This window comes from Nomascus leucogenys, chromosome 14, assembly GCF_006542625.1.
Source record: "Nomascus leucogenys isolate Asia chromosome 14, Asia_NLE_v1, whole genome shotgun sequence".
Taxonomy (NCBI): domain Eukaryota; kingdom Metazoa; phylum Chordata; class Mammalia; order Primates; family Hylobatidae; genus Nomascus; species Nomascus leucogenys.
Window position 1 is genome coordinate 47,906,735 of NC_044394.1, and position 26,202 is coordinate 47,932,936.

The 26,202-nt window shown below is 38.4% G+C and overlaps 1 protein-coding gene and 1 non-coding gene across 4 annotated transcripts in view; both read right to left on the reverse strand.

Annotated features, from left to right (window-relative positions):
• TMEM131 (transmembrane protein 131) overlaps window positions 1–26,202 on the reverse strand; it is a 249,944-nt gene that overhangs the window by 136,230 nt on the left and 87,512 nt on the right. For all 3 annotated transcript variants that reach the window (XM_030827215.1, XM_030827214.1, XM_030827213.1), the window contains exon 3: window positions 16,518–16,558. In XM_030827215.1, coding sequence (XP_030683075.1) covers window positions 16,518–16,558 — 41 coding nt within the window. The remainder of the gene's footprint in view (window positions 1–16,517; window positions 16,559–26,202) is intronic.
• LOC115838446 lies at window positions 22,455–22,514 on the reverse strand. The gene has a single exon (XR_004033473.1). It is a non-coding gene; the product is annotated as a U7 small nuclear RNA (small nuclear RNA).

Below are 26,202 nucleotides of genomic sequence, written 5' to 3' on the forward strand. Positions count from 1 at the left end.
ATGATGAATAATGTTGACCATCTTTCCATTTACTTGGTGTACAATTAGGTATCTTCTTTTGTAAATGTCTGTGGAAAGTTTTTTAGCTGGGATGTCTGTCTTATTATTCAGTTGTAAGAGTTCTCTGTTATCTGCTGCAAATATTTTTACCCTGGTCCTGCTTTACCTTTTCCTTTTATTAATGGTGTCTTTTGAAGAGCCTAAGTTTTTAATTCTGATGAGGTCGAAATGATGATCACTTTTTCTTTTTTTGAGATAGAGTCTCACTCTGTCGCCCATGCTGGAGTGCAGTTAATGGTCCAATCATGGGTCACTGCAGCCTTGACCTCCTGGGCTCAAGCCACCCTCTCACCTCATCCTCTCAAGCAGCTGGGACTACAGACACACACCACCACAACTAGCTAATTTATTATTACTTTTTGTAGATACAGGGTCTCACTATGTTCCCCAGGCTAGTTTCAAACTCCTAGTCTCAAGTGATCCTCTCACTGTAGCCTCCCAAAGTGTTAGAATTATAGGCGTGAGCCACTGTGCCCGGCCTCATTTTTTCTTTTATGTTATGGGTTTTGGTATTTTAAAACTTTGTCCAGTTTGCAAATATTTCTATGAAAAGCTTGGTTTTATCCTAAAAGTTTCACACCTTTAACTTTTAGATATGAGCCTATTATTGCCCGTTTTAAGTTAATTGTGGCGATGGTGTGAGTTAAAGATTAAAGTTCACTTTTTCTTTCTCTGTAAATATCCAGTAGGCCTAGTATCATTTGTTGAAAAACACTTTTTTTAATATACTTTAAGTTCTGGGGTACATGTGCAGAACGTGCAGTTTTGTTACACAGGTATACATGTGCCATGGTGGTTTGCTGCACCCATCAACCCATCACCTATATTATGTACTTCTCCTAATGCTATCCCTCCCCTAGCTGCCAAACCCCCGACAGGCCCCAGCGTGTGATGTTCCCCTCCCTGTGTCCATGTGTTCTCATTGTTCAACTCCCACTTATGAGTGAGAACATGAAGTGTTTGGTTTTCTGTTCTTGTGTTAGTTTGCTGAGAATGATGGTTTCCAGCTTCATCCATGTCCCTGCAAAGGGCATGAACTCATCCTTTTTTATGGCTGCATAGTATTCCATGGTGTATATGTGCCACATTTTCTTTATCCACTCTATCATTGATGGACATTTGGGTTGGTTCCAAGTCTTTGCTATAGTGAATAGTGCTGCAATAAACACATGCATGCATGTGTCTTTATAGTACAATGATTTATAGTCCTTTGGGTATATACCCAGTAATGGGATTGCTGGGTCAAAGGGTATTTCTAGTTCTAGGTCCCTGAGTAATCACCACACTGTCTTCCACAATGGTTGAACTAACTTACACTCCCACCAACAGCGTAAAAGCGTTCCTATTTCTCCACATCCTGTCCAGCATCTGTCGTTTCCTGACTTTTTAATGATCGCCATTCTAACTGGCGTGAGATGTATCTCATTGTAGTTTTGATTTGCATTTCCCTAATAACCAGTGATGATGAGCTTTTTTTCATATGTTTGTTGGTTGCATAAATGTCTTCTTTTGAGAAGTGTCTATTCATATCCTTCACCCACTTTTTGATGGGGTTTTTTTTCTTGTAAATTTCTTTGTAGATTCTGGATATTAGCCCTTTGTCAGATAGATTGCATAAATTTTCTCCCATTCTGTAGGCTGCCTGTTCACTCTGATGATAGTTCCTTTTGCTGTGCAGAAGCTCTTTAGTTTAATTAGATCCCATGTGTCAATTTTGGCTTTTGTTGCCATTGCTTTTGGTGTTTCAGACATGAAGTCTTTGCCAATGCCTATGTCCTGAATGGTATTGCCTAGGTTTTCTTCTAGGATTTTTATGGTTTCAGGTCTTACGTTTAAGTCTTTAATCCATCTCAAGTTAATTTTTGAATAAGATATAACGAAAGGGTCCAGTTTCAGTTTTCTACATATGGCTGGCCAGTTTTCCCAACATCATTATTAAATAGGGAATCCTTTTCTCCATTGCTTGTTTTTGTCAGGTTTATCAAAAGATGAGATGATTGTAGATGTGTGGTGTTATTTCTGAGGCCTCACTTCTGTTCCATTGGTTTATGTATCTGTTTTGGTATCAGTACCATGCTGTTTTGGTTACTGAAGTCTTGTAGCATAATTTGAAGTCAGGTAGCATGATGCCTCCAGCCTTGTTCTTTTTGTTTAGAGTTGTCTTGGCTATGTGGGTTCTTTTTTGGTTCCATATGAAGTTTAAAGCAGTTTTTTTCAATTCTGTGAACAAAGTCAATAGTAGCTTGATGGGGACAGCATTGAATCTATAAATTACTTTGGGCAGCATGGCCATTTTCACGATATTGATTATTCCTATCCATGAGCATGGAATGTTTTTCCATTTGTTTGTGTCCTCTCTTATTTCCTTGAGCAGTGGTTTGTAGTTCTCCTTGAAGAGGTCCTTCATATCCCTTGTAAGTTGGATTCCTAGGTATTTTGTTCTCTTTGTAGCAATTGTGAATGGGAGTTACTCATGATTTGGCTCTCTGTTATTAGCATATAGGAACGCTTGTGATTTTTGCACATTGAAGTATCCTGAGACTTTGCTGAAGTTGCTTATCAGCTTAAGGAGATTTTGGGCTGAGATGATGGGGTATATACCATCATGTCATCTGCAAACAGAGACAACTTGACTTCCTCCTTTCCTATCTGAATACTCTTTATTTCTTTCTCTTGCCTGATTGTCCTGGCCAGAACTTCCAATACTATGTTGAATAGGGGTGGTTAGACAAGGCATCCTTGTCTTGTGTCAGTTTTCAAAGGGAATGCTTCCAGTTTTTGCCCATTCAGCATGATATTGGCTGTGGGTTTGTCAAATAGCTCTTATTAGTTTGAGATATGTTCCATCAATACCTAGTTTACTGACAGTTTTTAGCATGAAGGGGTCTTGAATTTTGTCGAAGGCCTTTTCTGCATCTATTGATACAGTCATGTGGTTTTTGTCATTGGTTCTGTTTATGTGATGGATTACGTTTATTGATTTGCATATGTTGAACCAGCCTTGCATCCTAAGGATGAAGCCGACTTGATCGTGGTAGATAAGCCTTTTGGTGTGGTGCTGGATTTGGTTTGTCAGTATTTTATTGAGGCTTCTTGCATCGATGTTGATCAGGGATATTTGCCTGAAATTTTCTTTTTTTGTTGTGTCTCTGCCAGGTTTTGGATCAGGATGATGCTGGCCTCATAAAATGAGTTAAGGAGGATTCTCTCTTTTTCTATTGATTGGAATAGTTTCAGAAGGAATGGTACCAGCTCCTGTTTGTACCTCTGGTTGAATTTGGCTGTGAATCTGTCTGGTCCTGGACTTTTTTTAGTTGGTAGGCTATTAATTACTGCCTCAATTTCAGAACTTGTTATTGGTCTATTCAGGGATTCGACTCCTTCCTGATTTAGACTTGGGAGGGTGTATGTGTCCAGGAATTTATCCATTTCTTCTAGATTTTCTAAGTTTATTTGCGTAGAGGTGTTTATAGTATTCTCTGATGGTAGTTTGTATTTCTGTCGGATAAGTGGTGATATCCCCTTTATCATTTTTTTATTGCATTGATTTGATTCTTCTCGCTTTTCTTCTTTATTAGTCTGGCTAGTGATCTATTTTGTCGATCTTTTCAAAAACACAGCTCCTGGATTCACTGATTTTTTGAAGGGTGTTTTGTGTCTCTATCTCCTTCAGTTCTGCTCTGATCTTGGTTATTTCTTATCTTCTGCTAGATTTTGAATTTGTTTGCTTTTGCTTCTCTAGTTCTTTTAATTTTGATGTTATGGTGTCGATTTTAGATCTTTCCTGCTTTCTCTTGTGAGCATTTAGTGCTATAAATTTCCCTCTGCACATTGCTTTAAATGTGTCCCGGAGATTCTGGTACGTTCTGTCTTTGTTCTCATTGGTTTCAAGGAACATCTTTATTTCTGCCTTCATTTCGTTATTTACCCAGTAGTCATTCAGGAGCTGATTGTTCAGTTTCCATGTAGTTGTGTGGTTTTGAGTGAGTTTCTTAATCCTGAGTTCTAATTTGATTGCACTGTGGTCTGAGAAACTGTTTGTTATGATTTCCGTTCTTTTTCAATTGCTGAGGAGTGTTTTACTTCCAATTATGTGGTCAATTTTAGAATAAGTGTGATGTGGTGCTGAGAAGAATGTATATTCTGTTGATTTGGGGTGGAGAGTTCTGCAGATGTCTATTAGGTTTGCTTGGTCCAGAGCTGAGTTCAAGTCCTGAATATCCTTGTTAATTTTCTGTCTCGTTGATCTGTCTAATATTGGCAGTGGGTGTTAAAGTCTCCCACTATTATTATGTGGGAGTCTAAGTCTCTTTGTAGGTCTCTAAGAACTTGCTTTATGAATCTGGGTGCTCCTGTATTGGGTGCATATATATTTAGGATAGTTAGCTCTTCTTGTTGCACTGATCCCTTTACCATTATGTAATGCCCTTCTTTGTCTCTTTTGATCTTCGCTGGTTTCAAGTCTGTTTCATCAGAGACTAGGATTGTAACCCCTGCTGAAAAAGAGCATTCTTGTGCCATTGAATTACCTTGGCACATTTGGACAAGAAGTTTTAAACTTTATCTTCAAAACATGTAGTTTAAATCTTCTGATTTGTTTATTCTTTTTGAAACTTGTTTGGTCTATTCTAGATGCTTAACATTTTCCATCTAATCTTGAAACGCAGCTTACTGATCTCTAAAAAAAAAAAATTGTCTGTTGAAATTTCTATTGGAATTGCTTAAACTAAAACTGATCTGGGGAGAATTATTATCTTCACAGTCTTCCAATCCATGAATGCGGAATCTTTCTCAATCTATCTAGGAGTTCTTTAATTACTCTATTATATTACAGTTTTCAGTGTACAGGTCTCAACATTTTTTTGTTAAATCTATCCCAAAGTATGCAATGATTTATGCCATTGTAAATGACATTTTTCTACAACATTTTATTTTTGTACTTGTTATGAAGAAATCAGTTACTTCTGATTATTGACTGTATTACTTTTTGGTATATTCCTTAGGACTTTCTATGCACACAATCACATGCTTTGTAGACAAAATCCTTTTTGTTTTTCCTTTCCAATCTGATGGCTCTTATTTCTGTTTCTTGTCTTAATGTAATGACTACCACATCCAGTACAATGTTTAATGTAAGTGATGAAAGTGGACATCCTTGCCACTTTCCCAATCTTAGAAAGAAAGCATTCAATCTTTTACCATTAATAGCATGTTAACTGTTACTTTTCCATAGATACTCTTTATCAGGTTAAAGACATTCTTTTCTATTCTTAAGGTGCTGAACAGATGCTGAATGTTGTCACAGGCTTTTTCTACATCTATTCAAATAATTACAAAGGTTTTGAAAATTTTGTTAACAAGAAAAATTATATTGTTTTCAAATACTAATCTTGCATTCCTAGGATAAACCCCTTTTGGTCATGATGCATTACCTTGTTATCACGTTTCTGGATTTGATTTGCTAATATTCTGTTAGAGATTTCTGAATATATGTTTGAAGAGATGTAGCTTCTAGCTTTCTTTAATGCCTGCAATAATCACCTCATAAAACGTGTAAGGAAGGACATTCTATTCCTCTCTTTTCTAAAAGCATTTATGTAAGACTAGTAATTTTTCACTAGGTGTCTGATCGAATTTACCAGTTTAGTCATATGAGCCTGCAGTTTTCTTTGTGGAAAGGTTTAAAACTGTAAATTCCATGTCTTCAACAGACATTTAAAAACTCATTTTCTAATTCTCTCTTGGTTAGTTTTAATAATTTGTATCTTTCAAGTATTTGACCACTTCATCTGAATTGCTGAATTTGAGAATGAAGGGATTCATAATTTCTTATTCTTTGAATGTTTATAAGATCTGTAGTGATATCCCCTATTTCATTACTGATTTTTTTGTCTGCCTTATTTTCTTAATCAATCTAGCTACATTCAAAGAATCAGTTTTTGTTTACATTGATGTTTTTTCCACTTTCTATTTAATTAATTTCTAGTACATCCTTTATTTTCTTCTACTTAAAGTTGATGCTCTATGTCTTAAACTGGAAATGTAAATTGTTCATTTAAAAATTTTTCTTCTATTTGATATAAACTTTTAAAGCTATAAATGTCTATTTAAATACTGCTTTGGCTAAATTCCAGAAAACTTGGTATGTTGTTCTGTGAACTGAATTCTCCCCACCCCACCCGCTACCTCCCAAATTCATATATTGAAACCCTAATCCCCACTATGACTATTATGTGGAGACAGGGTCTATAAGCAGGCAATTAAGGTTAAATGAGGTTATAATGGTGGGGGCCCTAATATAATGGGATTAGTATAATTACAAAAAGAGACACCAGACAGCCCCCATGCACACATGTGCACAAAGAGGGCATGTGAGTTACACAGTGGAATGGCTGCCACCTACAAGCTAGGAAAATAGGTCTCAGTGTAAACTGACTATGCTGACACCTGATTTCAGACTTCCAGATTTCAAACTGTGAGAAAATAAATGTCTATTGTTTAAGCCACCCAGTTTATGGTATTTTATTATGGCAGTCTAGCCCAAGCAGACTAAGATACGTTATACTTTTGTTTTCAAAGCATTTTCTAATATCCTTTATGTTTTCTTTCCTGACCCATGAGTATTGAAAAGCTTCTGGTTTAATTTCTAATTATAAAATATCTGGATTTTCATTGTTACTAATTTCTAATTTAATTTTGCTATAATCGGAGAGTATAATCTATATAATCTGCTCTTGGTGGATGTAGTATTTAATAAATACCTATTAGGTCAAGTTACTTAATAGCATTCTTCAAATCCACACCCTTACTGACTTTCCATCTATTTTATCAGTTATTAACAGATGAATGTTGAAATCTTCTCTTAGTTTTATTCATTTTTTTTCTTCATGTACTTTAAAGCTCCAATATTAGAATCTGGGATTGTTGTATCTACCTGGGGGACTGTCTCTTTCATAATTGTAAAATGTCCTTCTTTATCTCTGATAATATTCCCTGTCCTAAAGTCTACTTTGTCTGAGAGTAACATAACCACCCCAGCATTTTAAAGATTAGTGTTTACTTGTTTTCCTAGGTCTTTTTACATTTAACCTACTTGCATACTTATGAAGAAGTGCATTTCTTCAAAATCAAGACTACTGATGAACAGGAGAAGATACTTGCAAAATAGGACTAATATCTCCAATATATAAAGAACTCTTAACTGAATCAGAAAAAATTAAAAGCATTATAGAAAAATGGGTAGAACAGACATGAACAGACAACATCAAAAGACAAATATAAGCATGGCTCTTAAATACCAGGAGATGGTTAACCTTACTCATAATTAAAGACAAACTAAAACTACACTGTGATAAAATTTCTGACCTATCAGATCAGCAAAAATTAAAAATATAACACATTCTGTTGGAAGGGATGTGGGAAACAGGCACTCTTTTTCACCAATGAGGGAATGCAAGGTAGCACAGACCTTGAAGGAGAATCTGGCAATGCTTAATGAAACAATGTATTTACTTTTGACTCACCAACCCCACTTCCAGGAGTTTATCCTAAACATAAACTTTATATCTATCCCTTTCCCTATTTGACAAGTGAAAACTGTATATATTTATGACGTACAACATATTTTAAAATATGTACACATTGTAGAATGGCTACATTGAACTAATACATGCATTACCTCACATAGTTATCATTTTTTATAGTAAGAACACAAAATCTATTCTCTCAGCAATTTTCAAGTATACAATACAGATGCTTCTTGACTTATGATGAGGTGACATCCCAATAAATCCATCATAAGTTGAAAATCACAAGTCAAAAATGTATTTAATACACCAACTTACTTTTAAGGTAGCCTCGTCTCCCCTTAAACATGCTCAGAACACTTACATTAGACTACAGTTGGGCAAAGTCATCTAGTAACATGGTACAGGTAGAGTATCAGTCGTTTACTCTCTGGATTGTGTGGCTGACTGAAAGCTGCAAGAGAGTATTGTACAGCTAGCCCAGGAAAGATCAAAATTCAAAATGTGAAATACTGTTTCTACTGAACATATATTGTGCTTTGGCACCATCATAAAGTCCAAAAACTGCTAAGCTGAACTTATACCTTCTAACTGAAATTTTGTGTCTTTTGACTAACATCTCTCAAATCTCCCTGGTCCCCACCCTCAAGCTCTGGTAACCACCATTCTACTCTCTGCTTCTATATTCTCCATTTAAGTGAGATCATGCATTATTCATCTTTCTGTTCTTGGCCTATCACATTTAACATAACGTCCTCCAAGTTCATCCATGTTGTCATAAATGACAGGATTTCCTTATTTTTTAAGGCTTAACAGTATTCCACTACATATGTGTGGAATACTATTAAGAATCCACAAAGACACACACACATACACCCCCACATTTTCATTATCCATGTGTCCACTGATGAACACTTAGGTTGATTCCTCCCTGTCTTGGCTATTGTGAATAATGCTTCAATGAACATGAGAATGCAGCTATCTCTTTGACATAATTATTTCATTTTTCTTGTATATATACCTAGTTATGAATTTTCTGGATCACACAGCAGTTCTATTTTTAACTTTTTTTTAGCAAGTTAAGTCACACTGTTTTCCATAATAGTTATACTAATTTACATTCCCAACAACAGTGAACCAGGGTTCCCTTTTCTACATTCTTGGTCAATATTTGTTATCTTTTGTCTTTTTGATGACAGCCTAACAGGTGTGAGATGATAACGCATCTTTGTTTTGATTTGCATTCCTGATGACTGGTGATGCTGAGCATTTTTTTATATAACCGTTAGTCATTTCTAAACATATACGTTCAACGATACAAATTACAGCTATGCTTATCTTTTGATCGAGCAATTCAAGTTGTAGGAATTTACCCTGAATATAACCTTCAAAAATACAAAAATACATACACAAGAGATTATTCTTTGAAGCACTGTTTGCAAGTGCAAAATACGGGAAACAAATGAAATGCTCATATATAGGACAGTGGGTAAAAAAATAATGGCACAAAAGTAAATTTTTTAAATGGGGATATTTTTGTTGCTTATGCTTTTGAGATCTTAGCCATAAAATCTTAGCCTATATCAATGTCTTGGAACATTTCCTCTATGTTTTCTTCAAGTAGTTTTATAGTTTCGGGTCTTAGATATAAGTCTTTAATCCATTTTGAGTTGATTTTTGTATATGGTGAGAGATAGGAGTTGACCCAGCAGTTCCACTACTGGCTATTTATCCAAAGGGAAAGAAATCAGTATTTCAAAGATACACCTGCAACCCCATGTTTACCGTAGCACTATTCACAGTAGCAAAGATGTGAAATCAACTTAAGTGTCCATCAATGGATGAACAAAGAAAACTGGTATATATTAAACACAATGGAATATTATTCAGCCATAAAAAAGAATAAAATCCTGTTATTTTCAACAACATAGATGGAACTGGAGTTTATGTTAAGTGAAATAGGCAAGGCACTGAAAAGCAAATATTGCATGTTCTCACTTATAGAAGGGAGCTAAAAAAGTTTATCTTGTGAAGGTAAAGAGTAGAATGACAGTCAAGGGAGGATGAAGAGAGGTAGGCTAATGGGCTCAAGTATACAGTTATTAATAGACAGAAGGAATAAGCCCTAGTTTTTAACAGCAGGGCAGAGTGACTATAGTTAGCAACCATACATTGTATATTTCAAAGTCACTAGAAAAGAAGATTGGAAATGTTCCTAACACAAAGAAATGACAAATGTTCAAGGTGATGCATATCCTAAACACCCTGATTTGATCATTACACAGTCTATACATGTATCAAACTATCACATGTACCCCATCAATATGTACAATTATGTAATAATAAAAAAAAATTTAAAAAGTAGAGTAAAAATCCTAAATGGAATACAGATAGAAACAAATAAACTAAACTTCATTTCAAATGTACAACACAGATGGATGTGGGGGTGGGAGAAGGATGAAGAGAACGATGAAGAACATTATAACCCATGTAAATTTAGAATACAGTATTTTGACAATATACACTCAGACTAAAGAAAAAACATGAACTCTAAACAGACACCATACTCATTTTTTTTATGGCCGTATCAGTTAACAATTTTGAAACTAATTTATCTGTATTCTAGGACTGAACAAATCAATACACTTACTGTAGACAGATAACTGGAGCCAGATTTCTCATTGTTGGAGAATGGACAGAAACAGAATAGACAGAACACTGGTTTTGTATCAAAATTGGAGGCATCAGTAACTCACGGTTTTTAATATACACAGATACAAGAATAGGAATATGTTTGTGTATACTGTATATATTTATACATGTAAACATAAACATTTTCTTCCTTTTGCTAAGGGAGTCTAGAGATAATGACACCTCACTAGTAATGACACCACTTGTGATCGTTAATACTGAGTGTCAACTTGATTAGATTGAAGGATATGATACAAAGTATTAATCCTGGGTGTGTCTGTGTGGGTGTTGCCAAAAAGAGATTAACATCTGAGTCAGTGGGCTGGGGAAGGCAGATCCACCCTTAATCTGGTGGGCACAATCTAATCAGCTTCCAGTAAATATAAAGCAGGCAGGAAAACATGAAGAGAGAGACGGGCCTAGCCTCCAAGCCTACATCTTTCTCCTGTGCTGGATGGTTCTCGCCCTTGAACGCTGGACTCCAAGTTCTTCAGCTTGGGACTCAGACTGGCTCTCCTTGCTCCTCAGCTTGCAGACAGCCTATTGTGGGACCTTGTGATCGTGTAAATTAATACTTAATAAACTCCCCTTTATATATTTATCCTAATAGTTCTGCCCCTCTAAGAGAACCCTAATACATCACAGTAGCAATGAGTACACATGGCACATAACGATTAATTTTTCAATATTATCTTCTACTAAAATGAAGCAGGAATCTTTCAAGAAATAGGTTGTTCCAGGGCTGTGGCAAGAAAATTACAAAACAAGCCTGGAACATCCTAACGTATCAGAAAGTAAGAAGTGCTCAATGATTGCTGGGGACACGTAAATGACACAGAATAGACCTAACTAAGCACGTGTGATTTTTTTATGACAGTGCATACGATGGTGAAATACTTGGATAAAAATGAACTGTGACCTCAATCTTAACTTCAATCAGAATGTCAACTAAGAAATACAGATTAAGTGTGATAGAATTTTTTAAAAACCCAGCCAGTGCAATAACTGTTCCAGGCAAGAATCATCAATAGATTCTAAAACTAGTCAGAGTTTCATGTAAAACACAGTACTTGCATAGTCTCAAAGTACTTCTCTGCAAGACACTTATGAATTACAAGAGAAAAATGGAACAAAGAGACACCAAGTGCTTCCTGATAGGATGCACTGGGAGAGACACAAACTTCAGTAATATTCCACCAAAAATGCAAATTCTGAATCAAATAATGAGTAAATATCAGAAAACTCTAGCTGGGTTTATTTATTTTGTTTATTTGTTTACTTATTTTGAGACGGAGTCTTGCCCAGGCTGGAGTGCAATGGCGCAATCTCAGCTCACTGCAACCTCCGCCTCCCGGGTTCAAGCAATTCTCCTGTCATAGCCTCCTGAGTAGCTGGGATTACAGGCGCATTTTGTATTTTAGTAGAGATGGGGTTTCACCATGTTGCCCAGGCTGGTCTCGAACTCCCGAACTCAGGCAATTCACCACCTCAGCTTCTCAAAGTGCTAGGATTACAGGCCGTGAGCCACCGTGCCCGGGCCCATCTGGGTTATTCTATAAAATAAATAGCATCTACTCTTCAAAAATGTCAAAGTTCTAAGAGAGTCAGAAAGACATATCAATAGTTCTACATTAGACACTAAAGAGAAGTGAAAATTAAATACGAGGGTCTGAACCCTGGACCCAAAATTTTTTAAAATAAAAGACGTTAATGGGACAATTTACAAAATTCCAATGAAGCCTCTAGATTAAACAGCAGTATGAGACAGTCTTAATTTCCTGAATTTGATGAGTATATGATGATCTCTAAAACAATGTTCATGTTTATAAGAAATATACACTGAAATATTTAGGAGTAAAATAGCATCATGTCTACAAATGATTTTCAAATGCTTCAGAAAAACTATAAATACATGTACATGTATGTATAAAACGGTAACTATGGGGAGGGAAGGAAAAGGAGAGAGTTAAAAAAGCAAGATTAGCAGTGATAAAGCAAATATGAAAAAACATTAACAAATGAGGAATTTGGGTCAAGAAGATATAAGAATTATTTGTACTATTTTTCCATCTTTTCTCTAAAATTATTTCAAAACAAAAGGTAAAATATTAAATACAAAGTTAAAATAAAGTTCTTGTAGACAAAATATGCTTGGGTCTTGCTTTTTAAACATAATCTGACAATTGGTGTTGAAATTATTCATTTACTATAGTTTCTGATATGTTTGGGTTTAAGTCTATCATATTACCATTTGTTTTCTATTTTTCCCATCTGCTTTTTATTCCTCTTGTTCTGTTTATGCCTTCTTTTAGATCAACTGAGTATTCATTTAGTATTTCATTTAATCTTCGTGACTAGTTTATTGGCTATAGTTCTTTTTTTTTAAATGATTTTAATGTTTCATGTGCGGCTCATTTCATATTACCACAGTTTAACTTCAAATAATACTATACTACTTTATATATCATCTAAGAACCTTACAACTCAATTCTTCCATGCAACCCTCCTGTCCTTTGTGCTGTTATCACACATGCAATGTATACATGTTATAAACAATCATTTTTGTTTTTAAAATGTTAGAAATTAACATTTTCTTAACCAGAAAACATTTTTTATATTTTTCCACATTTTTTGCCTTTTTGGTGGTCTTTATTCTTCATAGGATCTGTGTTTGCACCTCAAATGGTTAACTACCTTTAGCCTATAACATTTCTTAAAAGTGCCAGTCTACTGCAAATTTTCTCAGTTTTGCCTGAAAATATCATTTTTTTTTTAAGGATATTCCTGCTGGATGTAGTGTTTTAGATTAGCAATTTTTTCTTTTGGTACTTAAAAATGTCATTTCGTTGGTTTTGGGGTTGCATTTGTCCTTGATGAACAACCAGCAGTCATTCCTATCTTTTCAGCTACTATATTCAGTTTTCTTCCCTGGCTGTTTCTCTATTTATGACTGATTTTTGACAACTTGAATATTATTTGGCTTGGTGTGACTTTCTGTGTTAGTTACTCTTGCTTCAGGTTTATTAAAGTTCTTCGACAGCTACTCCCTCTCCCAATTCCTGGGAACTCACTTAGACATGTGTTAGACTGCTTGCTACTACTGTACCAGAGGTCACCAAGGGTTTATTTGTTTTTTAGTCATTTTTCTCCCTGGGCTTCAGTTTAAATTACTGCTGTCACTGTCTTCAAACTCACTAAGCTTTTCTTCTGCAATATCTAGGTTGTTCTTAATCCTATCCAGTGAAATACTCATTTCAGAAACAATATTTTTCAACTCTAGAGGCTTCATTTGTTTCTTTTTTATATTGTCCATTTTCCCTCATTATGTTCATGTCTTCCTTTAAATTGCGGAACACATAAAGTTGATGTATTAAATTCTCTGTAGGGGAACAGGCATCACCTGGCTGCCACCGGCCCTCCTCAGGATAAGCCTCTGTAGCACAAAGCCTGTAGAAAATGAGATCTGCCAATATCCTCTGGCTGTTAAACACATCCAAATAGCTCTGGAGGATACTAGAGACACCACTTCTGATGAGGTTATAAAGCATATGTGTTGATGAAATGACAAAATGCAATCTACTCTAAAAGAAAGCAGTGCTTTTGAAGAGGGTCTTATAAACAGATGCTGTAAGCCTCTCAGGGTTTAGTTGTAGGGGGTATCAAGACACCTAAGGTATATGTTAGCAGTCCATATGGTTATCAGTCTTTCATCATCATCAAAACAGTTTGCCAGGCCCAAGTCTGCAAGACCTTGATCCTAGACTTCTGAGCCTCTTTAACTGTGAGAAATAAATGTCTGTTATTTAAGCCACTCAGTCTATGTATTTTGTTATAGCATCCTGGGCTCACTAAGACATGTTTTAGTGCCTAACCCAGTCCCATACCCAATCTGCATACTAACTTGAATTAAATATTTACCCAATTCATGATCCTGGTCACACACACACACAAAATGTAAAATGTGACAGTTGTAAATTGTGTCTACAAACCTAATATTCCTGCCGTCAGTAGGTAGGGAGCTCTTTCTCCCCACCCTTATCTTGAACCTAGGCCAATCTAAGTGACTTGCTGACTAATAGCATATGGCAGCAGAAGTAATATTATGACTTCCAAGGGCAGATTAAGGTGATACAGCTTTCACTAGTTTCCTCTGGGACATTCACTCTTGGAGTCCAGCCATCATACTAGGAGGAGGCCCAAACTAGCCCATGTGAAGGCCACACAAAGAGGCCTACATATAGGCATTCTAGTTGAGAGCTCAGCTGAGGTCCCAGCTAGCAAACTAGCATCAACAAGTAATGAACATGCTTCCAGCTCCCAGCCATCAAGTCACTTCCAGCTCTGAAATCTCCCCAGCTGAGGCCCCAGATCATGGAGAAGAGACAAGCTGTCTTTGCTGTCCCCTGCCTGAATTTCTGACAGAGTTTGAGAGCATCATAAAATGGCTATTTTATGCCACTAAGTTTTAGACAGAAGTAGATAATAGATAAGTAGAGCATGAGATGAGAATATAATTATGTACTGATGTCAATTCTTCATTATACTAGGAAAATACTTAAAGCCCAAATTTTGATCACAAATGAACATCCTCATCTTCATAAATGTAGTACAGTCTAATTCCACAGCTAATTTCCTAATTGCTGGAATAAACAATCAAGGAAGAATCACAAGATAACATATATGTTTTTCTCACCATTATTTTGGCTCTAGATGTGGTTAGAGAGTTATAGGGTTCTTAGATGGTCCAGCCAAGGAGGAATCAGGCTAGACATGCAGTGGTTTGGAGACAACCCATGCCAGTGTTAAATATTTGGGCAAGATTCACAGACAGGGCAGGTCCCAATAGGGCATATAACATTAGAGAGAATGACAGAACAATGGGGAAAAAGGGCCATGTTACTGCAGAGATGAAAGAGTAAAAAGAGAAACAATAGTGAATACTAAAGAATTTTCATTATTTATGAGGTAAGAAGTTTTCATCGTCCTACTACTAGTCTGAATATTTTATATTTCTCTCTCAAAACAAAATTCTTTGTTGATGCACTCTGCATTTCGCTAGTCTGGAGACATTCATAGATGTACTTTAAACATGAAGGCCTAGGAGGAACAAATGCTTCCCTGTTCCTGCTACATCAGAATGGAAACTGCAGTGATGACAGCAAGGGTGGGGACATCTTCTGTTGCCATAGCCACTTTGGTAGCTAAGTGTCTGCTTTCGGTGGATATTAATAATTTTTAAGGATAAATTTGCCTTGCTGTCATTTAAGGAATAAATATACTGACAGAATAAAACATACTTCTAAAAACACACACTGTAAAATAACTGGGTTCTTAAATCCATGATGTGGGCTCCTTACCTGAAAGCCCTATTGACACCACTGCCAGCCTTTCAATTGTTACTAAAGGGCACTCACTAGAACAGGTACTGGTGCCTGACTAGTTGTTTCTGGCAAACAGGAAGAGCAACTATACCATTACACTGAACTTTTTAAGCTAACTTCCTTTTACATCTATGGTCCTCCAGGGAGCAATCATTAAGAGCTGGGAGTGAACACAAAATAGCTGCTGGAGGGATTGTTTTATCCAACTCAAAGAAAGCTCTCATTCACCTTTAGGCACCAGAACAGACTTTCACCACATATGGAAAGAGAATCAGCACAGTATGTCTCTTTACAGATGTGAGACGGTACCAAAAGACCAAATAATTTGGTCGTGAGGAGGCAGGAAAAGTGTCTCCAAATTCACATGCATGTACCTATTTTCCTTAACACCTGAGGTAAAACCATCCCCCTGTTATCATAGGGAAGCTGTATTTAAAAGCGGTCTCTCCGAGTCACAAGACTGGGTTTCGCAGGTCTGAGATCCTTCTCTGGGGGCCTGCGGGCAGACCCCTGGTGACTGAGGGCAGCAATGGTCAGTACATCAAAAGCAGGGATAGCCACAAGAGAAGCCACTAAGGAGATACACAGCTGATCCTCTCACAAAGCAAGGGGAGTTTCAGCTCTGAGTAACAGCCCTTCGTACACGACAGGGGAGGCACACTACACAATTGCATGACGTGCACATTCAAACTTAAACCTGGTTTCCCACACACAATACTTAGAAATAATCATATAATGTGATTTACAATTTGCTATTCCTTCTTCACCAAAAAGAGCAAGGGGAAAGAGGAGGGGAGAACCACAGGAATCTCCCAGAAGGAACCGAAAATATGTTAATTATCTTACTAAATATACTTACCTTTTCTGCTGATATGAACTGAGTCCAAGTGTTGTCTCAGTCTGTAAAAGGAATGAAATAATGATTAAAAAACTGAAGCCAAATATTTGTACTACAGACATATGGAATATCCAAAATATTCTATTTTAGCTTCAACATTCATTTTATACCCACTTGGATTTTAAGGTTAAACCTGGTCTCCAAATCACATACAATGACTAGATCAAATTGTAAACACACATGAAGTAACAGAAAGTAATGCGATGGATTTTTAAAAGTGTGCCAAACTGACACATCCTGAGAACAGCCCCTTTGACAATCACTTTGTGAGGCTGCTGTGCCTCAGACTGTTCCCTGCTCACTAACTGCTTGCCAGGTGCTGGTGGTAATGATTCCCACTGTCATGGAACTCAAGGTACAGTGGGTGGTGTGTGTGAGGGAGATAGTCATTAAAAAATACATATTTATATACTGAAATAGGATTATCAAAATATTGAAAAGGTGCTGTGAACAGGAATAAATAGTTGCCATACTTAAATACATCATGAAGGAAGGCCTGTCTGAAGAGAAAATATTTACATAAAAACCTGAAGGATTAAAAAAAGCAGTGTGGCGGTGGGATGGGTGGTGGTAGAGAAAGCAGCACATGTGAAGGCCCTCATAGAGAGCAGAGGTTGGTATGCTCAAGAAACAGATGGCAGGTCTCTCTGCTGGAGCTGGGAGAGAAGGAGAAAATGAGACTGGAGGGCTAAGCAGAGGCCAGACAATGCTCTGCCTTGTAAGGAAGTCATGGGAAGAAGTTCGGTCTACTTTAGGTTTTAAAGATAAGGAAGATAAGAAAAAGTAGGAAGTTGGAGGCAACAGCTGTAGTTCAGGTGATGAAGAAAAGGAAGTTCTTACTGATGAGAAAATGCCAACACTATAAGGAATATCGTCAGTGAACTTACCCCAAGAGGTTATCTGCTACACCAAAATGAGAAAAAACAGCAATATTTTTTCCCAATAATATAAATTATTTTGAAATAGTATTTTGGAGTTTGGAGACTGTTTATGCAGAATATGTGGCAGATGTAGAAAACTGTCTTAATTTTTTCAAGGTGTGTATTAGGTAAAGTGTAAGGGTGTCCTTAATTCTCTTTGAGATGTCTCGGCAAAATAATTTGTGTGTGGGGGGGAGGTGTATGGATAAAGCAAATACAGCAAAATGGTAATAACCGTTGAGTCTGGGTGGTAAATGAATTGGTATTGGTTGAGCTCTTCTATTTTCTGTAAAGAAAAATTTCTTTAACTTTTTATTATGAAAATTACATATATTCCCCATGCAATGGGAGAAAATATTTATAAATCAAATATCTGATGAGATTAATATCTAGAATATATCAAGAACTCCTGCAACTCAGTAACAGAAAAACCACCAAACTAAAAGGTGGGCAAAGGACTCAAACATTTCTCCAAAGAAAATACACAAATGGCCAGTAGGCACTTAAAAAGATGCTCAACATCACTAACCATTAGGGAAATGCAAATCAAAACCACAATGATACCACTTCATACCTGTTTGGATGACTACTATTTAAAATTTTTAAAAGAAAATAAGGATCTTTGGCAAGGATGTGGTGAAACTGGAACCTTTGTGCACTGTTAGTGTGAATGTTAAAATGGTGTAGCCACTATGGATAATAGTATTGTGGTTCCCCAAAAAAATTAAACATAGAATTACCATACGACCAGCAATCCCACTTCTGTTTATATACCCGAAAGAACTGAAAACAGGGGCTCAAAAAGATACTGTATGAACCCACATTCACAGCAGTATTATTCACAACTGCTAAGGGGTAGAAGCAACCCAAATGCCCATTGACATGTGAACAGATAAACAAAATGTGATTTATACATACAAGGGAATATGATCCAGTCTTAAAAAGGAAGCAAATTCTGACACATGCTATGTAAAAGCGTTCCTATTTCTCCACATCCTCTCCAGCATCTGTCGTTTCCTGACTTTTTAATGATCGCCATTCTAACTGGTGTGAGGTGGTATCTCATTGTGGTTTTGATTTGCATTTCTCTAATGACCAGTGATGATGAGCTTTTTTTCTTATGTTTGTTGGCTGCATAAATGTCATTATTTCTGAGGCCTCTGTTCTGTTCCATTGGTCTACATACCTGTTTTGGTACCCGTACCATGCTGTTTTGGTTACTACAGCCTTGTAGTATAGTTTGAAGCCAATTTCTTACAAAGTTAAACATACACCTACCATATGACCAAATCACTCCACTCCTAGATATATGCCCAAGAGAAACAAAAGCATTTGTCCATACAATGAATGGCTTGTACATAAATGTTCGTAGCAGCTTTGTTATAGCTCAATATTGGAACAGCCCAAATTTCCACCAGCCCAAACTTACATGTATCCAGGTGAACAGATACATGAATTGTGTTATAGCCGTACAATGGAATACTACTCAGCAATAAAAAGAATAAGCTATTGATACACAAAACAACACAGATTAATCTCAAAATAATTATGCTGAGTGGAACAACCCAGACCCTCAAAAAAGTACATTCTGTATGACTCCATTTATATAACGTGTTTCAAAATGTAAACTTCCTGATAGTGACAGAAAGCAGACTGGTGGTTACCTAAAGATGAGGAGCATAAAAGGATTACCAAGGGGCACAAGTAGACTTTTAAGGATGATACGTATGTCCATTATCTTGATTGTAGTAATAATTTCACAGGTACATAAATATGCCAAACTTTTTAAATTACATAATTTAAACGCATGCAGTTTATTGTATGTCATTTATACATCAATAATGGTTATAACAGAATTCTAGAGCATGTGAAGCTGTGGTCTCACATGAAGTCTACAGAAAAGGAACTCAGGAAGCGTATCACTCATGCGCACTTTCTTGAGGAGAAAAAAATTATCATGAAGACAGAATCTGACCACTGAAATTACTCATACGAAGACTCACAAATGAGGAAGCTGTCTTGTGAAAGATAAGCAGATACTCAATGCAAAGGATCTGTGGAAATAAGGTTAGAAAAGCAGAAAATAAATATTGTTTTTGAAGTATATGCCACAAAACAGAAAAATAATCATTTAACTGTAATAAACAAGAATAAAAATCTCAGAACATGCCAATATATCCTTAAGTGTTATGAGAATAAGGAAGATCAAAATAGACACTATTTTGTTTCTGAAGCAATTTGAGAAAAAAGGCATAAACATAACTTAAAAGTGTATCTGAAAATTGAGCCCCATTATCAAGAGATTAAAAACAAAACAAAAACCAATATGAATGCATAAAAAGTAGATGGAGCCCTTCCTGCCTGCCTGCCTGCCTGCCTGCCGTCCGTCCGTCCGTCCGTCCGTCCTTCCTTCCTTTCTTTCTTTCTCTTTTCTTCCCTCTGTGGCCCAGGCTGGAGTACACTCGGCTCGCTGCAGACTCCCTGCCTCCGGCTCCCATGATGCTCCTGCCCTGGCCTGCGGGCTGCCTGAGATTGCCGGCGCGCGCCACCATCCCTCCCTCGTTTTTCTCCTTTGGCTGGAGGCGCGGTTTCGCCATGTCGGCCACCCTGGTCTCCAGCTCCTGACCTCCAGTGGTCTGCCCGCCTTGGCCTCCCGAGGTGCTGGGACTGCAGACGGAGGCTCGCTCACTCGGTGCTCGGTGTTGCCCGGGCTGGAGTGCGGTGGCGTGGTCTTGGCTCGCTGCAGCCTCCGCCTCCCACTTGGCCTCCCAGGGTGCTGGGATTGCAGCCTCTGCCCGGCCACCCCGTCTGGGAAGTGAGCAGCACCTCTGCCAGGCTGCCCCGTCTGGGAAGAAGTGAGGAGCGCCTCTGCCCGGCCGCCCCGTCTGGGAAGTGAGGAGCGCCTCTGTGCGGCCGCCCCGTCTGGGAAGTGAGGAGCGCTTCTGCGCGGCCGCCCCTTCTGGGATGTGAGGAGCGCCTCTGCCCGGCCGCCCCGTCTGGGAAGTGAGGAGCGCCTCTGCCCAGCGCCCCGTCTGGGAAGTGAGGAGCGCCTCTGCCCGGCCACCCCGTCTGGGATGTGAGGAGCGCCTCTGCCCGGCCACCCATCGTCTGGGATGTGAGGAGCGCCTCTGCCCAGCTGCCCCGTCCGGGAAGTGAGGACCCCTCTGCTCGGCCGCCACCCCATCTAGGAAGTGAGGAGCGGCTCTGCCCGGCCGCCCCGTCTGGGAAGAAGTGAGGAGCCCTCCCCGCCCCGTCTGGAAGAAGTGAGGAGTGCCTCTACCCGGCCGCCCCGTCTGGGAAATGAGGAGCGCCTCTGCCCGGCCGCCCCGTCTGGGAAGTGAGGAGCTCCTCTGCGCAGCCGCCCCGTCTGGGAAGTGAGGAGCGCCTCTGCCCGGCCGCCCCGTCTGGGAAGTGAGGAGCGCCTCTGCCCGGCCGCCCCATCTGGGAAGTGAGGAGCGCCTCTGCCGGGCTGCCCCTTCTGGGAAGTGAGGAGCGCCTCTGCCTGGCCGCCCCATCTGGGATGTGGGGAGCGCCTCTGCCCGGCCGCCCTGTCTGGGAGGTCTACCACAGAGGCCAGAAGCAATGTAGGGGCTGGACATGGTGGCTCACGCCTGTAGTCCCAGTACTCTGGAAGGCCGGGGCGGGTTGATCACTTGAGGCTAGGAGTTCGAGACCAGCCTGGCCAACATGGCGAAACATATGAAAAATACAACTGACAAACCAACCAACCAACCAAGTGACCACAAAACAGGTCTACCCTGGAGTCATACTCTAATTTTTTCTATTTTCCTCCCTTTCTGATCCTTTATCCCACTTTCTTTTTCTTCCTCTTCCTTCTCCTTCTTTTTTGTCAAATAGAGGATTGAGTTATTATCATTGATCAAAAAAAAAAAAAAAGTGGATGGAAAAGATTAAACACAACTACAGTGAGACTAAATAAGATAAACTCAACTGTTTATATAAAGACAAAAGGATTGCATCAAACAACTGGAACCCAACTATAACAACTTAATACAAAATGCAGAAATGTTAAAGGCCAGAGAATGGGCAAAAATAAACACTGAATAAGGATAAAAACAGGCAAATAAGGATTACAACATTAATAACTTTACAATGTAAAGATATGTAAAAACTGTTATAATTCAACAGTGAAAAGGAAAAAAGGAAATGGGAAAACCAATGTTGTGACTGAAATGTAAGCAAAGGGCAAGAAGACAATTCACTGAAGAAAAATAAATGGCCAATAATCATATGAAAAAGATGATCAACCTCATTAGACAGTAAAGCAATCTCTAGAGGACAGGGAAATTCCATAGTTTGCCATTTGACTGGCAGGGACCTTTGAACCTCATGAATTCACATCCAGAGATAAGGGTCTATTAAGAGTAGAGCCCTAGAAAATGCCCATGCCATGCATTTTTTAAATCTTCTATCAAATATAAGACACATTGGGCAATTTCACTGAATCACAGAAACTTTAGTAATTCTTAACTCGCTGCAAATTCTCTTCACCACATCTCTTTAGAACAGACAAGATATAACAGAGGTGTTGTTTCACCTCAGGTGTTAAGGAAAATATGTATATGCATGTGAATTTGGAGACACCTTTCCTACCTCCCCACCCCCAAATTCTTTGGTCTTTCGGTACCTTCCCACCCATGCTTCTGTCATACTTAAGGACTTCAGCTTCAACCTCACTCCTCACTAGGCTGCAGATTCCAAATAATCTGAGCACAGCTTTTCTCAGAATGCACTCCCAACTCCAAATGGGGACATGCGGGAGGAAAATGGACTCTTCTCCAATCAAACAGACCAGCCTCAGCAAAAATATATGTGATATGCTTTAAAATATTATTAAATTCTTTTATAAAACGAACACATCTGATAATTTTATCCCTGTAACTCAGTGGTTCTCAACTGAGGGCAATTTTGTTTCCCTGGGGGGCACTTGGCAAAGTCCAGAAGCATTTCTCTGTGTTTGGGTTTTTATTAACACCAAAAAACATGCTGGACAAATTCTAAAAGAGTTAAAAAACTAAGAGGCATTTTTGTTTGTCGCAAATCAGGGGGCCACTAACATTAAGTGTGTAGAGTCCGGCCTGCTGCTAAACACCTGGTAATGCACAGGACACTCTTTCTTCTACCCTACAACCAATTATCTGTTCCAAAACGTAAACAGGCCAGGATTGAACATTGTACTATAACCTCAATTTTACAGAGATATCAATAATTTAGATGTTCATTTGTAATAACATCTCCTTGCATTTTAATTCAAAGTGCATTACTGTCTTAACAACTGTGTTTGTATTTCCAGTGGTCCTTGCAGTTCTTAACACACTGGAGATAAATACAGAATTCATTTTACAGATAAAGAAACTAAGCCTCTAAATGTTTTAAATTAGCAAATGGTAAGAGTTAGAACTCAAATCCTTCGATCTGGTCTAGTACTGCATTCATATAATAACATATCCTTGACAGAACTGCATATGCCTAAAACCAACTTTTAGCTTACATGAGCTGAAGTTGGCTATATTATTGCTAACAAATTTTAAGATGGCCATATTCTTATACTGCATTATTGTTAAACAGAAGATTTAATCTTGCTAGAAAAATAAAATGAAATTCACTTCAGAACGAGGTACGTGGCAGTTGTGTACACGGCATGGATGCTTAGAAATAAGACAAGGTCTGCACACCCTAGAATTTAAGCTTCTTGATGGTACAGGCAGCATATGCACACAAACCCGTGGTACCAGGAAGCCACACCAGGTGCCATGTGAGTATTACTTACATACTGGGCAGCTTTCCCCAGGGATATACCTGGGAGCCAGTTTCCTTGCAGGTGATGAGACTGTGCTTCTCTGTCACCTTTAGAGATAAAATTACATACTTCCTCCAGGACTGGGTTGGGGGAAGGTAGAGAATGAGGTCTGCTTTTGATTATGAAGATCTCAACATGTAATCCTACTTCTCATCAACCCAATCTCCCCCACAAAGTTCTCTGCAAATCATCTCATAGTGAAAATGGATGACATCTGTGAGGGAGTTTTAAGAATTTTTAATTCACAAAAGGGGTCTTTCCTGACTTTCTAATTGTTTTGCTTCCTATGCTTCTCTGTGTGTATGTATTTTTAACACGAATTTTCACTGAGATAACTGTAGATTCATATGCAGTTGTAAGAAATAGTAAAAAGAGCTATATTTTAACTCAGTTTCCCCATTGTATCATTCTGCAAACACTATGGCATAATATCACAAGCAGCACAGCGACACTGGTACATTCCGTCTGCCTTGTTCAGAAGGTCTCAGTTTTGTATGTCCTCATTTGTGTTTGTTCATCTATTTAGTTCTACACAATTTTCTCTGCTGTGTAGGTTCATGAACACCAGTCAAGACACAGAACAGTGTCAGCACCCTGAGGATCCAGTGTGTCGCTTTTATAATCACACTCATCTTCCTCCTGCCCTCCCCCACAAGCCCTGGCAACCATTCCTCTATTATTCATGACTAAAATTTTTTCATTTTAAAAAGGTCATATAAATGAAATCATGCACATGTAACCTTTTGGAGTTGGCTTTTTTCACTCAGCCTAATTCTCTGGAGACTTACCCAGGTTGCTGTGTGTGCCAACACTTCATTCTTTTTTATTGCTGAGTTGTATTCCATGGTATGAATGTATCACTGTTTAACAATACATCTACTGAAATACATCTGAGTTGTTTCCAGTTTGGGGCTATTATAAACAGAGCTGCTATGAACATTTATATACATGTTTTAGTGCAAATATAAATTTTCATTTCTTTGGGAGAACCCCCAAGAGTGCAATTAGTAGGTCAATTATAGTAACCGCATGTTTAGATTTATACAAAACTGCCAAACTGTTTTTTCCAGAGTAGCTGTATCACTCACATACCCGCTAGCAATGCATGCGTGATCCAGTTTCTCCACATCCTTGCCAGTATTTGGTGTTGTCACTGTTTTGTGTTTTGTGTTTTAATTTGCATTGCCTGGTGGCTAATGATGTTGAACAGGTTTTCATGTCCTTTTTACCATCTGTATTTCCCCTTCAGGGAAATGTGTGTTCATGTCTTTTCCGTTTCCTTTATTTTTATACTATTGAGTTTCGAGAGTTCTTTCTATATTACAGAAACTAGGTCCACTGTCAGGTATGTGACTTGCAAATATTTTCTCCTAGTCTATATTTATCTTTACATCTTCACATGGTCTTTTGCAGAGAAAAGTTTTGTTTGTTTTTGTGAGACCAGTCTGGCTCTGTTGCCCAGGCTGGAGTGCAGTGGTGTGATCATGGATCACTGCAGCCTTGATGTCCCAGGCTCAAACGATTCTCTGCTTCTGACTCCTGAGTAGCTGGGACTACAGGTGCACATCACCACACCCGGACAATTTTTTATTTATTTTATTTACTTACTTTTTATTTTACTAGAGACAAGGTCTCACTATGTTGCCTAAGCTGGTCTTAACTAAACTCCTGGGCTCAAGGGATCCTCTTCCCTTGGCCTCCCAAAGTGCTGGAATTACAGGCATGAGGTACTGCGTCTGGCCCAGAGCAAGTTTTAAATTCATCAGTCTTTCCTTTATGCATTGCACATCTGGTATTAATTCTTTGGTGTCAAGAACTCTTTTCCTAGCCCTGTAAGCTGAAGCTTTACTCCTAGTTTTATTCTCCCTAAAGGTTTTATTATACTTTTACATTAAGTCCATGATCCATTTTGAGTTAGTTTTTGTTTAAGGTGTGAGATCCTTCTATATTCAGACTTTCCATTCCATTTTAGTATTCTGTGGTATTCTTTATTCCTAGTTTTTAAGGCTGTTCCTTATTTTATTTTAATAAAATAAAATTTTGCCTCTTGCCCAGGCTGGAATGCAGTGGCGCGATCTCAATTCACTGCAACCTCTGTCTCCCGAGATCAAGTAATTCTCCTGCCTCAGCCTCCCAAGTAGCTGGGACTACAGGCATGTGCCAGCACGCCCAGATAATATTTTTAAATTTTTAGTAGAGATGGAATTTCACAATGTTGGTCAGGCTGGTCTCGAACTCCTGACCTCAAATGATCTGCCCGCCTTGGCCTCCCAAAGTGCTGGGATTATAGGCGTGGGCCACGGTACCCAGCCTTAAGGCCGTTTCTGAACCCGCTATTTATTCTTCTTTTGTACCACTTACTGTACCACAACAGAGGGCAGGAAATAGTAGTAAAGGGAGAATCAAAACGGGGATGAAGTGGGGAGCAGATATTTCTGAGAAGACTCAAAATTTAAAGTAGAAAATAAAAATCTGTGTTCAAACACCAGCTCTGCCCTCACTAGCCAAATACCCTTGGGGAAAGTCTGTAAGCAGCATTCTGCCAACTACAAGGAGCTGCAGAGCTGTTGGCCTCTGATGACGGCTTTCTAGTGTCCCACCGACTTCTCTCTTCAGCCACAGGTAATCAACCTGACATGACATGAAGTGGCTGTTTTGAGTACAAAATTAGTTGTAATATTGTAACACTGATAATGTAGAATGAGAAAATCTAGCTTTGTTTGCAGAGAGAAAAATAAAAAAAAAAAAGCACTACCTTGTAGCACATTTAGGTAGTGGGATACAAGGGTAATGACCCCTGCTATTGCAGAGTGGTTAAAAACTTAGGCTTCAGAGTCAAATGCTTGGTTTTCAATTCTAGCTTTATCACTTAATAATCATTTATTTGGTTAGGTTAAACTCTCTG